Source organism: Mustela erminea, chromosome 16 (assembly GCF_009829155.1).
Source record: "Mustela erminea isolate mMusErm1 chromosome 16, mMusErm1.Pri, whole genome shotgun sequence".
Taxonomy (NCBI): domain Eukaryota; kingdom Metazoa; phylum Chordata; class Mammalia; order Carnivora; family Mustelidae; genus Mustela; species Mustela erminea.
The window spans coordinates 32,601,177-32,617,435 of record NC_045629.1 but is presented as its reverse complement, the minus strand read 5'-3'; the positions used below and the strand labels follow the sequence as shown (position 1 = coordinate 32,617,435).

Below are 16,259 nucleotides of genomic sequence, written 5' to 3'. Positions count from 1 at the left end.
TAAGTCTAAATCTCCAATCCAGTCTACCCAGTACCCACTCTCCACTCTTCCCTCCACCCTCCAGTCTGTTCTCTTCAATAGCCATGGTGAAATGATTCTTCATGGCTCTCAAATCAAAATGTTACCTTTAAGGCCCTGCCTGGGACGATGCCTACTATCTCCCCCAGTCTCATCCCTCCCCCCTTCCCTTGATCTCTGAACTGTCACACTTAGGTGTTTTAGTTACTCTTCACCTACCTGCACTTGAGTTAGTTAATGCCTCTTCACTTGTCCTTCAGAGCTTGGTTTAATGATGTTGTCAGGGCAACCTTATCTGATACCTAAGGCCCACTTAAAGCTCTCCTGTTCACAAGGTTCTCTCACTGTACTTCTCCTTAAACTTTATTACGTTTGCGATTTTGCATGTAGTCTGATTTTTTTATTATTAATATCCGACTCTCCACTAGTGAGTAAGTGAATTGGGCCTGTTTTCCTCATTATGATGCAGTACACAGGGTATCACAGGTATTCAGCAAATAACTATCAAATGATTAAACAAATAATGAATTCCAGATGGAGAATCCCTAGAAGAAAAGGTAGCTTTTGAAATGGGCATTGAAGAATTGGTAGGAGTTATATCAGTGCTGTTGCTGTTAGAAGGCAGAGATATGAGAGGCTTGAGCAGAGTTTCTGGCAAGAAAGCATATGCACTGTTCAGTTAATCTAGTTCTGTTAAGTCTAGAAGAGAGGAATGGAGTAAGAACAGAGGGGGGGGAAAGTTTGGAAACAATTCTTGAGATACTCTAAGCAGTGACTTCTGTAACTTGAAAAGTGGCTTCCCTTTTACATTTAAAAGAAAAAAAATCAGGAAAAAAAAACCTACCAGCAGGAACAAACAGCTTACTGTTTCTGCCCTTTGCCCTCCCCTCCTTTCCTCTCTTTCCTACACTGTGAGCACCATGGTAGGGAATTCGGAGCAGTCTTTAAGGTGAAACTGTCAGTTATTCTCAATTATAAAGGTGACAAAATTGGAGTTGCGTTATATTCTTTTTTTTTTTTTTTTTTAAAGATTTTATTTATTTGTTATAGAGGGTAAGGGAGAGAGTGCAAGCAGGGAGAATGGTAGGCAGAGGGAGAAGCAGGCTCTCTCCTGAGCAAGGAGGCTGATGCGGGACTGAATCACAGGACCCTGGGATCATGATGTGAGCTGAGGGCAGATGCTTACCCAACTGAGCCACCCAGGCTTCCCTGGGGTTGCTTAATAAGTGATGCCACATTCTTCTGATCTCCTGAAGAGCTTCACTGTCCTAGGTTCCGATTTTAGAGTGTAGTCAAGCCAGTGGTGAGTTATTTTGATATTCTCTTCAGAAGTCAGTGGAAAGCTGGACAGTTCAGAAGAGAAAAATATGTTCTTTTGTTCTGGGAAATAAATTTATTATATTTTTAGTCCTGGAATTTTCTTTTCCTCATGTTATAACAGAAAGATAGTGGACTTAAATACAAGAATTAAGTATATACCTTCTGTGTCTTTCTTTCAAAGCTTCTTTAATTTCAGCATTCCCAGTGTTCTTTTATTTTAACTTCATTCTCTACCCAAACATGCAGCTATGTTTTAAAGTACTTATGTGTCATTTCTTCTCCATTCCCCAAACAAGTGTGTGTGTGTGTGTGTGTGTGTGGTATTGTTTATTTTTATTTATTTTTATTTATTTTTTTATAACATGATGTTATGAGCCCTTTGAGAAACACTTTTATAGAGTTTTTTGTTATGTAAATGTTCTACAATAGAAGTGGTTTAGGTAAGAATATTTTTTAATGGACCTATGAGTGAATCTTGAAAAACTTTGAACTCTAAAGCAATGATTACATTTGTGATTTTGTACACGTGTGATTCATTACCTGAGTGAAAGTATTGTGCTAATTGAGATGTTTTTGTGAACTAACTATTCTATAATTAAGACTTAGAGTTTTTTAATTGCTTTGTCCTGACTTGTGTTAAATCTGTTCAGAAGATGGCTGATCCTTGGCAGGAATGCATGGATTATGCAGTAACCCTAGCAAGACAAGCTGGAAAGGTATGAACAGAAATCTTGTCAGACATAATGTGATGGATGTGGGCAGCATGGGGTTGTCCTGTGAAATAAAACATGTATTTTGATTAGTTTGCATTTGTTTTCATTTTACTAAACATTTTCAGTGGAGTCAATACTCTGCTTTTGTTGTTAAATCTTTCTAATGACAATTGTGAATTTAAAATAGGATGTAAGATTGTATGATTTTGTATCCAGGTCATAACCACTGAAAGATTATTTTATATACATTTTGGTAAGACATTTTTAAGAACAGCATTTCAGACAGATTGAATGTTTTAAGCCATTTCTATATTTTATCTTTTAGTTTGATTTAAAATGATTTATGCTTTTCTATTTGCTTATCAAAAAATCTTTTTAGGTGGTTCGTGAAGCCATAAAAGGTGAAATGAATGTCATGATTAAAAGTTCTCCAGCTGATTTGGTAACCGCTACTGACCAAAAAATTGAAAAAATGCTTATCTCTTCCATAAAAGAAAAGTATCCATCTCACAGGTATTTTTTATTTTAGTTTCACATGATAAGTTGAAACTTAGGTTAGAGTCAATGTACTAGACAAATTTTGATTCTAGACACAGAAATTGACTTTAACTTAAGCTGAAAAGGAATTTATTTGGAGTGTTGGGCAGCTCAGGAGCCCTAAATGCAGGGCATAGGCAGAAATCAGGAAGAAAGGCAGAGCTACAGGTGCCCCAGGAGCCATTGCTTCAGATGCCACTGGTGGTAGTTTCATGACTGCTGGTTTTGGATATCTTTACCCCATTATCTCAAGTTTGCAAATCCTAAGCAGGAAGGTCTTGCTGAACTCAGATTGTCTGCCCAAGATCAAGCTGCCAGGAAGGAGGAAAGAGGAGGTATTTTGATTCCTTCATAGTAAGAGGAGTGTTTGGATGCTGAGAAGCTAATATGACAAACGCCTGCCATAGGTATGATTTAGAAGTTTTATTCTCTATATTGCAAACTCTTTTATGTGATAGAGGGATGGTAACCTCAGCAAGTTTGAGAGAAACTAAGATCAGGGCTCTCTTACAGAAACATATAGCAGAAACGTCATCCTTTTAAAGTTTTAACATTGTCATTCTCTACTTTTTTAAAAAAAATTTATTTATTTTATAGAAAGTGTGAGAGCACGTGGCGGGGGTGGGCAGAGGGAGGGGGAAAGAGAATCTCAAGCAGACTCTCTGCTGAGCGCAGAGCCTGATGCAGGGCTGGAGCTCACAAACCTGAGATCATAACCTGAGCTGAAATCAAGAGTTAGATGCTTAACCAACTGAGCCACCCAGGCACCCCTCATTCTCAATTTCTTGGTCATGCCATTATCTGTTCTTGGTATTTTAGCCATTGAGAAGAAAAAAATGTTTAAAGCTGTGGCTAAATATACTCCCTCTTAGTAAAAAGGTTTATAGCTAGGTGAAAAGGGGATAAAAGAGAATCATAAGGATTGTAGGACAGTTCAGTATTGAGTAAAGGAAATAAAATAATGAATAAAGGAAATACAAAGAAAACTAGTGAACCCAGACACCATTTACAAAATTCACCTGAGATTTATTGCATAGCATGTTCTGGGAAGGCATGTAGACATAGTAATTTTGATGGGTAGTTTGCTTTCTCACTGACTTATTTAATGTTCTCTATATTGTCTGTTGCTGTATAGCTAATTATTCTAAAAACTTTGCAGTTTTAGACAACAAACATTTATTATCTCAGAGTTTTCTAGGGTCAAGAATATGGGAGTTGCTTGGCTGCATGGTTCTGGTCAGGGTCTCATAAAGTTACAGTCAAACTGCTGGTCAGAACTGTAACATTTCAAGCCTCAACTAGGGCTGAAGGATTCATGTATGTGATTGTTGGTGACTTCAGTTCCTCAAGGGTTTTCTGCTAGCAGCTCCCCTCATTTCCTTGCCGTTTGGGCCTCTCCATGGAACAGCTCTTGATGTTGTGACTACTTCCCCTGGGGCAAGAAGGGGAAAGGGACAGAGGGAGAAATAGAGTAAAGATGGAAACCACAGTACCATTTTTGTGAATAAGTCTTCACAGTTGCATATTGTAACTTCTGCTTTGACTGTTGGTTGGAAAAGAGTCACTCGGTTCAAATTCATGCTCAAGGCAAGGGGTGTCAAGTTCTACCTCTTAAAGAGAAGAGCATGAGAGAATGTGTAGAGTTATTTTTTTTAAAACCGCCACATTTTCTTAGTAAGTTCTCATCTGCAGCAAATGTGAGTGCATGCTCACATGTGAGTGCCTTTACTTAACCCTGGTATTACATTTGGATGTAATTTTTCACATGACTTTGCTCTGGGAGAAATAAAGTTTTCTCACTTTATCAGTCTGAAGGAAGAAGGAACAACAATAGAAAAGTGGTGTATGGACTTTTGTTATGTATTAAAGTAGACTCTGAATCTAAGGAAATATTTAAGTTTGAAAATTGCTGAATGCAGTGTGAAGATTTGGAATTTGTCATTCTTGCTTGTAGTTTCATTGGTGAGGAATCTGTGGCAGCTGGGGAAAAAAGTGTCTTAACTGACAGCCCTACATGGATCATTGACCCTATTGACGGGACAACAAATTTTGTACATAGGTATGTTTTTTAAAAATGTTAATATTGTAATTACTGTTTGTATATTAACTAAATGGACCCAGATACTTTAGAGAATTATATAATCTGTAGAGTGAAAGGTATCATGCAGAATTTTCATCAGATATGGAAGAGATGATGAAATATTCATGCTGTGGGCTTAGGCAGTGAGGGGCCCTGTTCACCATTCTTTTTCTCACTGGTGGAGCCCGATAGAAATGTAAGCAAGCGGTATTGCTACTTTGAGATTAAGGAACTAATGGAGTCAATTTTGGGGGTCATAGAGAGTGTTGTCTATATAGAGTGGGTTCGGTCCAGGAGAAGAAACTATTAAAAAGAGTGTGTGCTTTAGGCTCAACAGACTTGGGCTTGATTTCAGATGCTTTTTTATAGGCTTTGTGACCTTAGGCAAGTTATAATCTTTCTAAGCCTCAGTTGTTGTTTAATGTGTGAAATGGACATTTTGATGCTACCTTCCTTATAGAACTGTTTGTTCATGGGATTCAGTGAGTAATACTTTTATATAAGACCTTGTATAGTGCCTGGCACAAAGTAAGTATGTAACTCAGTATATTAGCACTAAAAGAAAGCCTGGGGGATTTGCCAGTGACAGTTAAAATGGGTAGCCTAGTTTGTTGGGATTACACATAAATGTTATATTTGAAGTTGCTGTGTAGCTATACGTATCTTTACTAGTACAGAATTGTTAAAGTCTGTAAAGCTAAGATCTAGAATCTATATGTGGAGTGTTAATGTGGAAAGATGCTCCTGACATAACAAGATTCTAATACAGAGTGGATACTATGGTCCCATTTTTGTTAAAATGAAAATTATTAAATATTTAAACTTTTTATTTTCAGTAGTTGAACACATTTTGTCTTATTTTATTCATCTTGACTCTTGAGTCAAAAATTACAGTGTATGTGTTCAAACTGTCATGAGGCCATAGCAATAGTTGTGGCTAACAGTTACTTTTCACATGTGAAACTCCAAATTTGGTATTAAAGACAAGTAACAGTTTGTTCTGTACAATTTGGTATCTGTGTTTATAGGTCCTGACTATGGGAGAAATAACCAAAGGAAAGAGACTTCTTAATCATGAACAATTAAAAATTTTTTAAATTCCGTATTTTTTGAAAAAAGTATTTTACAGTTACTATATTCGTGGCATTTGACATTCCGAAGATATAAAATGTCATGCAGTGCAAAGTGTCCCTCCACTTCTGACCCCAGTTTCTCAGGACCGGTCTCTGGAGGTGGCCACTGTTATCTGTTTCTTGTGAATTCTTTCAAAGATGTTTCATGTCTGTAGAAGCTAGAAGCATCTTGAATGTATGTACGTATATACATGTCCCACCTGTCCCCATAGTCTGTGCATACTATACACACTGTTCTGTGGGAGGAGGGTTGAATCTATATGAAAAATTCTGTAGTCATTTACATTATGAGAAAACATCTTTATTGAAAGTAATTTTTATCTTGGTTAACTTGTATATGTGTGTGTGTGTTTTTTTAAGATTTCCTTTTGTAGCTGTTTCGATTGGCTTCACTGTAAATAAAAAGGTATGCTGTTTAAATTTATAGTAAAATGCCTTGCTCTCATTTTCTAAGAAAGAGTACATAAATTTAGGTTTGTTTCTATATTCAGTTTATATAGCTGCATTATTTCAAAGTAAGCTGCAGAACTGTTAGAATTGGCGTGATGCTTTTTCCAGTAAAGAAAATTTAATCTCTGAGAAGCAATAATTAAAAGAAAAAAATACAGATAAGTGACTGAAATACAATTCATATTTAATCACCATTATATATGTGATAGAGTCAGATGTGATAGGAGCTGATGTGTGATCTGAAATGCTAGATGCAAGTGGAGGGATTTGAGTTAAGAATGCCTTAAGGTGTCTGTGAAGGGAGACTTTGAAAGACCAGAAAATGGTAGGGGCCAGAACATGGTTGGGAAATGCTGAGTATGTTCAGGAATCCAAATATTTGCTTAATTTGAAACCTAGTAGAATACAAGCTGTAGCTATTGCATTTCCTTGCTGTTTGGCTATTTCATTGATCCAGCAATGAATGATGTTTACTAACATCTGTCATACCTGACTTCCAGGAGCTTGTGATGTATTTAATCAGTATGTATACAGGAGAGATAAAAAATCTGTGAAAATAAAAACACATCTTAGGCACAGGGTTGCACTAATTAGTGAGAACTTCTGAAAGAAGCTAAAGGAGCCTTTACCCTATAATCAGCCTTGGGCTATGTGCTGCCCTGCCATTGAACTAACTCACAGTTCATGCTGAAGTTAGATGGGCAGACAGATAAATACATAGTGGAACTATGAAACAAATGCTGTGAGAACATGAAGAGGGTGTATCCAGTTCTGCCCAAGAGTGGTTTGGGGAAAATCTTCATAACAGAAGGGGTCTTTAGAGTTTGGTCATGTGAGTTGGGTTTTAGAAAAGGAGGAATTTTTCAGATAAAGAAGAAACGGAGGAAAGTATTTTAATCAGAACAGCTTGGAGAAGAGCATGATGTGTGTTGGGAATGAGATATTCATTGAGAGTGAACTCTGAAAGTGGCAGGAGTAGAAATGATGAGGCGAGTTAGTTGTGGTTTATTGTGAGGCACTGTGGCTTGTCTATGCCAGAACATTTATTTTTAGGCTGTAGAAAACCAGTAGAGGTTCTTCAAGTACAGGGTGACAGAGAATTCTTGCAGTGCAGAGATCATACCAGAGGGGCAGGGGTGGGTGATTCTGAACTAAGATGGGGCAGTGAGGGTGGCTGAGGAAATGCCAGAACCAAAAATAAAACCAAAAAATAAAATTTGAAGAAGACATTTGGGGAAGGAATGATGTGTGATCAGGTAATGAGTGATCTTTGACCTCTTTGGTTGAGATTTCTGCAAGATTAATGGACGCATAGGTTCTTCCCTGTGATAGTGTGGTTGTAGGTGGTACCGGCCACAGTTAAATGTGGTAGTTGAATTTATGAACTGGAAAGAACAAACCTCTAAGAATATAGACATCCAAGAAGGGGATTGAAGAAATGGAAGAGTGAACAAATCCTGACCTACACCACTTTTAAGGGTTGGACAGAGAACAAGGTCCTCAGAAGAAGTGACACAAAAACAGATTAGTGAAAGAGGTAGGACTATGTATACTGCCAGAAACATGGGATTAAGTAATAATCCAGTACTCCCATTTATTAAGTAATAAAGTATGGATGATGGTCAGCAGTCACCAATATTTGGAGATGGTATTTGGTTAGTAGGAGTTCACACGTAATCTCTTTCAGGGAAGTTTTGGAAGTGTGTGTGATGAGGGCAGAAGCCAAATTGTAATTTTTGTTAAGAGGAGAATAAAAGAGGTGAAGTATAGACTACCCTTTAGGCAGTGAAGGGAAAAGGAGAAGATAACATCTTGAAAATTTTGTGGGGGAGGTAGAAATTTGGTGTGAAAGTATCAGAATGGAAATTTGAGAGGAGGAGGATCAGTTGGTAGAGGAGTATTTCAAAGACATTTCAGAGGGTCGGAATCAATACAGAAGGAAGATTCACCTTAGAAAGTAGGAAATACTTACCTATCTGAGGCAGGAGGGTGAGAGGTCAAGGTGGGTTGAGTTGAGAAATGGATGGGACAAGAGTCAATGATTCAAGTCTGATGACCTCTTTCCTCTGTTTAAGCTGGAAATTAGCATTTTAAGTATCCCATAATAGTTATTTGAAAACATTCTCAGTATACAGATTTTTTTGTTACTGCCTTAAAAAAAAGTATTGATTTAATGATGAAAAATACTCAAGTTTGATAAAGGAAACTTTTTTCCTTCTGCAGATGGAATTTGGAGTGGTATACAGTTGCCTGGAGGATAAGATGTATACTGGCAGGAAAGGAAAGGGAGCCTTTTGTAATGGTCAGAAATTACAGGTTTCACAACAGGAAGGTAGGTTTATCCTCTCATTTTTGGTGTGGTTGATATTCTTTACGTGTTTTTCATTATTTTTGAGTTAACCAATGGAGTTCTCCCAGTTTTTAACAGATTTGTAAATTACATGTCTTTTCCCTTTACATTTTTATTTCCACCACAGTTTTGAATGTGGTAGTGGAAGCAAGGAAGAAAGTATAGTCCAGCAAACACCATTCAGACTCACCAGCTTGCTAAATGCTGGGAATGGAAAGATGAATAAGAATGGCTTCCTGCCCCTGTGAAGTTCATGGTTTATTGTTTCAGCCACTGCATCTCAAATTCTTTGTCAAATTCCTCTGATCTGATGTCACTGGGACCAGTTGATAGACTGTAAATCTAGGGGAAAAAAGTCTGTTAATGTTGGGAATCATTAAAAATGAGGTCTGTATATTTTTTACGACCTTGATGATTGGCATTTTGTCTTCTATGTGACAGCTCATTGAACTTTTGAGTCCCTTTTTTTCCATAAACCATGTCCAACATTTCCCACAGTTTGTACTTCAGATTCTAAGTGCAGCAAGAACTTAAAGATACTTGCAAATCAGTCTAAGTTCAGAATCCCCCTATACTTCTATAATTTTTTTCCTCAGACACTTAAGTTGAGAGCAGATTTTTAGTTCCTTTTTATTGAACTCTAAGACCCTAAAGATTGGGATATATCCTAATTTTTAAGATAACATGTGAAAAAACATGCATTTTATCAAAGTGCTGAGTGAAGTAAGTCAAGCAGAGAGTCAGTTATCATATGGTTTCACTTACTTGTGGAGCATAGGGAATAACACGGAGGACATGGGAGATGGAGAGGAGAAGTGAGTTGGGGGAAATCGGATGGGGAGACAAACCATTAGAGACTGTGGACTCTGAGAAACAAACTGAGGGTTTTGGAGGGGAGGGGGATGAGTTGGGTGAGCCTGGTGGTGAGTATTAAGGAGGGCTTTTATTACATGGAACACTGGGTGGGGTGCATAAACAATGAATCTTGGAACACTGAAAAAAAAATTAAATTAAAAAAAATTGAAGCATTTTAAATGCAAAAAAAAAAAGTAATGTGGTAGCTTTTGTAGAAACTAAATCTTTCCCTTTTTGTAATTTTTTTTGCATTTTATAATTCTTAATTAGATAATCGGATTATTAGAAGAAACAGTAATTGTGAACATGTTGAGAACAAGCTGGTAAGCGTATACTAGTGGAAGGAGATGAAGTGTAGGGTATGCTACACAGGGAGTCTCTTAGCCAAAGGTGTTGAGTGTGTTAAGAGCTTCAATCATGTTGTTTCAAAGACGGAATGGAAAATATTGGGTAATCTATCAATTTAGTAAATGGAGGTCAGCCACCATTCAGTTTAAACTTTTGTTTTATTTCAAACCGATATTTAAATTATTTATTTTGTAAATTCTTTTTAAATATTTAAGGTATTTGCTTATTTCCCACTAAAGGTATCATGCATGTAAGCAGATTGGTTATATTTTATATTTTGGGGGGATGTTCAAAAAAGCAGACTCCTTGATTATTAAAGATAATAAATTTATCGGAATTCTAATACTTCAAGGCTTAGAATGAAAGAAATATGGTACAACTAGAACGAGGGATGAAAATGGTCCCATTTTATTTTGAATTACAAGGATCACATTTTTAAATCAGAGTTCCTATTACTAAACTTTAGTGATTATTTAAAACATTTTCTTTTAGATATTACCAAATCACTGTTGGTGACAGAGTTTGGCTCTTCCAGAACACCAGAGACTGTAAGAATTGTTCTTTCTAATCTGGAAAAGCTTTTGTGCATTCCTATTCATGGGTAAGCTCTTTTTATTTCTTCTCTAAAGTTCCAGAGAATTTAACATTTTCAGAATAAATTTTCCATTAACAGGCTTGGGATCACTCCCATAATTACAATTTTGTAATATAATTTTAAAAACCTTTTTATCTGAGAACAATTTCAAACTTGACAAAATTTGCAGAAATAATGGGGAAAAAAAAGGATACTCTTTATTCAGATTTACCTGTTGTTAACATTTTACTCCATTTGCTTTATCATCTCATCTTTTCCTCTGTGTGTGTGTGTGTGTGTGTGTGTGTGTGTGTGTGTATGTGTGTGTATATATACATGAATGCGTGCATACACAAGTGCATATACACCTTTTTTCCTCTGGACTGTTTTAGGGTAAATTACGCATATTATGGCTCTTTACTCCAAAATACTTCAATTTATTTCCTGAGATTAGGGATTTTTTTTCATGATCACAATACAATTGTTGACTTTATAAATTTACATTTTATCTAATCTACCATCAATATTTAGTTTCTGTAGTTGACCTAACAATGTCTTTTGTAGCATTTTCTTCCTCCAGTGCAAGTCAGTGTAGGGTCAAGCATGAATATAGTTGTCACATCTCTTCAGCCACTTTTGATCTGAATATTTCCACAGCCTAAGAAATTATCCACTTCCCCTCAGCTTTCAAATCATTTGCATAGAAGAATACAAAGTAGACTCTTACAATTTATTTCTGGTTTCTATCAATAGTTACTTCTTCCTTGTTACTTGTTCTTTTTTATATTTGTGCTTTTTTCTTTTTGGAAATCTTAATTAAATTACTTAGTGTTTTGTCATTTTTTTCCCCCTAGAGAACCAGGATTATGATTTATTAATCTGATATACAGTTTTTCTCCTCTCTGTCTTGAATTTATTTTTATTCTTTAATTTTTTTATTAATATAAGTGTTTAGGCTATGAATTTTTATCTTACTGCTGTTTTAAATGTATCCCACAGATACTAATATGTAGGGTTTTCATTAATTATTTTTCACAAAATTTTTAATTTGTATTTCCTCTTTTACCTGAGAGTTGTGTTCTTAAATTTATATAAGGAATTTTTTTCAAATTTCATTTTTAATTTTAATTTTAAAATTTTATTTTTAATTTTAATTTTTAAAAAATTTCATGATTTAATTAATGATTTAATTTTTCATTAAAATTTTCATTTTTAATTTTAATTTTTATTACATTATAATGAATCTGCTGTTGAGCTTACTAATATTTTGTTTGTGCCTAGTATATGATTAATTTTGGGGACAGTTCTGTACATACTAAAAAAAAGTATATTCTCCATTATTAGGGTATATAGTATTTGATATATAGCCTAAAGATGAACCTTATTATGTTGTTTATTTTTTGTCTACTTCACCTGTCTCATACATTGGTCTTAGTTTTTTGCTTGACTTTAGGAAAGGACAGCAAGCGTTTTATAGCTCATCCTCTATAGATTCCTTGAGAAGAGCACATGTGCATAAAAGACTCCATGAGTTCTAGCACATTCCGTACTGTTTTTCTTTGGCCTTGAAACTTGAACAGCTTGGTTGGTTATAATATCCTTAAGAAAAAGTATGAACTAAATGTCTTGAAAATGCTGTTTTACTGTTGCCTTGCTTTGTATGTTGCTTTTGAGAAATCTGATGCCATTCTAATTTTCTTGGCTTTTAAATTCATATTTTGGGATGCCTGGGTGGCTCAGTTGGTTAAACGTCTGACTTTGGTTTAGATCATGATCCCAGGGTCCTGGGATCCAGTCCCACATCAGGCTCCTTCCTCAGCAGAGAGCCTGCTTCTCCCTCTGCCTGCCGCTCCCCCTGCTTGTGTGTGCTTGTTCACACTTGCTTTCTCTTTCTCTCTGACAAATAAATCTTAAAAAAAAAATTTCATGTTTTACTTGGAGACTCTGAGAAATTTTTTTTCTTTTAATCTTCCATGGCTAATAGCTTTACAAGGACAGATCTTAGAATTGTTCATTCTGGCAGAATTTCCTCCTTTAACATGTATATTCAGGTTTTTTTCATCCAGGAGAATTTTTTTGAGTTATGGTTTTAAATACTAGTTCAGTTCTCATTTTCATTTTCTGTTGTTTTCATTTTCATCAGGGCACTAGTAGGAATGCTGTTTCCTTTGGGTCTTTCTCAGCTACTCTCTCTCTAGCCCTTTTTACTACTTTCCTGTATTTCCTTTCTTCATTGCCTTTGATTAGTTTTTTATTGGCATATGTTGTCCTTCAGGTACCTTGTGATTGGGATTTCATTCCTGATTTAATTTTGTCTCTCCTTTCCGCCACCTTTTCTGGGTTCATTCATTTCTTGTTTTCTGTCTTTCTCTCCACACCCTCCCCCCACAGTTTCTGCAGTAGTTTTTGTATTTCTCATTTAACACCCTCCCCTGCCCCCATATTTACAAATATTTATTTGAGGATATTTAATTCAGGTTGGATTGATTTCATTTTCAGTTTTTTTTTTTTTTTTTTTTTTAAAGATTTTATTTATTTATTTGACAGTAGATGGAGAGGCAGGCAGAGAGAGAGAGAGGGAAGCAGGCTCCCTGCTGAGCAGAGAGCCCGATGCGGGACTCGATCCCAGGACCCTGAGATCATGACCTGAGCCGAAGGCAGCGGCTTAAACCACTGAGCCACCCAGGCGCCCCATTTTCAGTTTTTTATAGCTTCATTGTTGAGTTTTGGGGGGAGACTGTATCAGGCAAAAAAAAAAAAAAAAAAAAAAAAAAATACCAAATACTTTCATTAACAAATACCTGATATTTTATAGTAGTTTTATGTGATTATGGTCTCCTTTTTTCGGTTCTGTTTTATTTTGTGATCAGGGTTTCTGGTACCTGTTTTTGCTGTCAGTTCTGACCTTCTGTACAATTTCCTTTCTGATAATCTATTAAATTGTGGTGGGCGGTGAGGGTTGGCCTGTCTTATTTCGCTTTCATTTCTGCAGGATCCTTATTTTTTCATGCCTAATTCTTTTCCATCAATTCTTTGTCTAAAAGAGGTGCCACCTCTCTCTCTCTCTCTCTCTCTCTCTCTTTTTTTTTTTGGCAATAAATTGACAAATTATTTTAGTTTCAAGTATACAGAATAGTGATTTCATATTTGGATATATTGTGAAACGATCACCACAGTAAGTCTAGTTAACATCACCACATACAGATTTTTTTTCATCTTGTGGTGAGAACTTTTAAGATCTACTTTCTTAGCAACTTTCAAATATGCAGTACAAAATTACTAACTGTAGTCACTGTGTAGTATATCCCCATGACTTACTTTATAACTGGAAATTTGTACCTTTGGATCTCCTTTACCCATTTTGCCAATCCCCTCAACCTCCCACCCCTGGCACCCACCAATATGTTCTCTAAGAGCTCAGTTGTTTTTTTATCCTGTTTTGTTTTTAGAATCCACATATATGTAGAATAACCGATCTTATCTGACTCTCCCCAAGAAGTGTAGCTTCCTTGTGGCTGTGAGTTGAGGTTCTACTTTTTTTCCCAGCCCCTTCCCTGTAGCAGGACTATGAATTAGCAATTTTTACATGTTGTTCAGCATTTTTATGTTTGTCTCACTTTTTTTTTTTTTTTAAATTAATGTATAATGTATTGTTTGCCCCAGGGGTACAGGTCTGTGAATCATCAGGCTTACACATTTCACAGGACTTACCATAGCACATACCCTCCCCAGTGTCATAACCCAGCCACCCTATCCCTACCACGCCAGCAACCCTCAGTTTGTTTCATGTGATTAAGAGTCTTTTATGGTATGTCTACCTCCTGATCCCATCTTGTTTCATTTTTGCCTTTCCAACCCCCCACAGCCCCCCACCCTTCCTCTCAATTTCCTCATATTAGTGGGATCATGTGATAATTGTCTTTGTCTGATTGACTTCTTTCGCTCAGCATAATCACCTCTAGTTCCATCCATGTAGTTGCAAATGGCAAGATTTCATTTCTTTTGATGACTACATAGTATTTCATTGTATATATATACCACATCTTCTTTATCCGTTCATCTGTTGGTGGACATCTAGGTTCTTTCTGTAGTTTGGCTATTGTGGACATTGCTGCTCTAAACATTTGGGTGCATGTGCCCCTTTGGATCACTATATTTATATCTTTAGGGTAAATACCCAGTAGTGCAATTGCTGGGTCAAAGGGTGGCACTATTTTCAACTTTTTGAGGAACCTCCATACTGTTTCCCACCAATGGTGTAGGAGGGTTCCCCTTTCTCCACATCCTCACCAACACCTGTCATTTCCTGACTGGTTAAATTTAGCCATTCTGACTGATGTGAGGTAGTATCTCACTGTGGTTTTGATTTGTATTTCGCTGATGCCAAATGATATGGAACACTTTTTCATGTGTCTGTTGGCCATCTGTTCATGTCTTCTGCCCATTTCTTGATTGGGTTCTTTGTTCTTTAGGTATTGAGTGTGATAAGTTCTTTATAGATTTTGGATACCAGTCCTTTATCTGATATGTATTTGCAAATATCTTCTCCCATTTTGTCAGTTGTCTTTTGGTTTTGCTGACTGTTTCCTTTGCTGTGCAAAAGCTTTTGATCTTGATGAAGTCCCAAAAGTTCATCTTTGCCCTTGCTTCCCTTGCCTTTTTGACATCTCTAGGAAAAAGTTACTGCAACTGAGGTTGAAGAGGTTGCTGCCTGTGTTCTTGTAAAGGATTTTGATGGATTCCTCTCTCACACTGAGGTCTTAAATCCATTTTGAGTCTATTTTTGTGCGTGATATAAGGAAATGGTCCAGTTTCATTCTTCTGCATGTGATTGTCCAATTTTCCCAACACCATTTGTTGAAAAGACTGTCTTTTTTCCATTAGACATTCTTTCCTGCTTTGTTGAAGATTAATTGACTATAGAGTTGAGGATCCATTTCTGGGCTCTCTATTCTGTTCCATTGATCTGCGTGTCTGTTTTGTGCCAGTACCATACTGTCTTGATGATATCAGCTTGGTAATAGAGCTTGAAGTCTGGAATTGTGATGCCACCAACTTTGGCTTTCTTTTTCAACATTCCTCTGGCTATTTGGGGACTTTTCTGGTTCCATATAAATTTTAGGATTATTTGTTCCATTTCTTTGAAAAAAATTGATGGTATTTTGATAGGGATTGCATGAAATGTGTAGATTGCTTTAGGTAGCATAGACATTTTCACAATATTTATTCTTCCAGTCCTTGAGCATGGAACGTTTTTCCATTTCTTTGTGTCTTCCTCAATTTCTTTCGTGAGTACTTTATAGTTTTCTGATTACAGATCCTTTGCCTCTTTGGTTAGGTTTGTTCCTAGGTATCTTATGGTTTTGGGTATAACTGTAAATGGGATTGACTCCTTAATTTCTCTTCCCTCTGTATTGCTGTTGGTGAAATGCAGCTGATTTCTGTGCATTGGTTTTATATCCTGACACTTCACTAAATTCCTGTATGAGTTCTAGCAGTTTTGGAGTGGAGTCTTTATTTTTTGGGTTTTCCACTTAAAGTATCATATCATCTGCAAAGAGTGAGAGCTTGACTTCTTCTCTGCTGATTCAGATTTCTTTAATTTCTTTTTGTTGTCTGATTGCTGAGGCTAGGACTTCTAGTACTGTGTTGAATAGCAGTGGTGATAGTGGACATCCCTGCCATATTTCTGACCGGAGTGGAAAAGCTGTCAGGTTTTCCCCATTGAGAATGATATTTGCTGTCGGTTTTCATAGATGGCTTTGATGATATTGAGATATGTACCCTACACTTTGAAGAGTTTTGATTAAGAAAGGATGCTGTACTTTGTCAAATGCTTTTTCAGCATCTATTGAGAGTATCATATGGTTCTTGTTCTTTC

The 16,259-nt window shown here is 36.4% G+C and overlaps 1 protein-coding gene across 2 annotated transcripts in view; it reads left to right on the top strand.

Annotated features, from left to right (window-relative positions):
- Positions 1-16,259, top strand: part of IMPA1 (inositol monophosphatase 1) — a 34,637-nt gene that overhangs the window by 1,245 nt on the left and 17,133 nt on the right. Inside the window, exons 2-7 of one of the 2 annotated variants that reach the window (XM_032316349.1) lie at positions 1,989-2,054; positions 2,431-2,564; positions 4,543-4,647; positions 6,162-6,207; positions 8,475-8,583; positions 10,297-10,405. In XM_032316349.1, the coding sequence (XP_032172240.1) occupies positions 1,992-2,054; positions 2,431-2,564; positions 4,543-4,647; positions 6,162-6,207; positions 8,475-8,583; positions 10,297-10,405 (566 nt within the window). In that variant the 5' untranslated portion in view covers positions 1,989-1,991. The remainder of the gene's footprint in view (positions 1-1,988; positions 2,055-2,430; positions 2,565-4,542; positions 4,648-6,161; positions 6,208-8,474; positions 8,584-10,296; positions 10,406-16,259) is intronic. The other variant, XM_032316348.1, reaches the window with a different exon arrangement.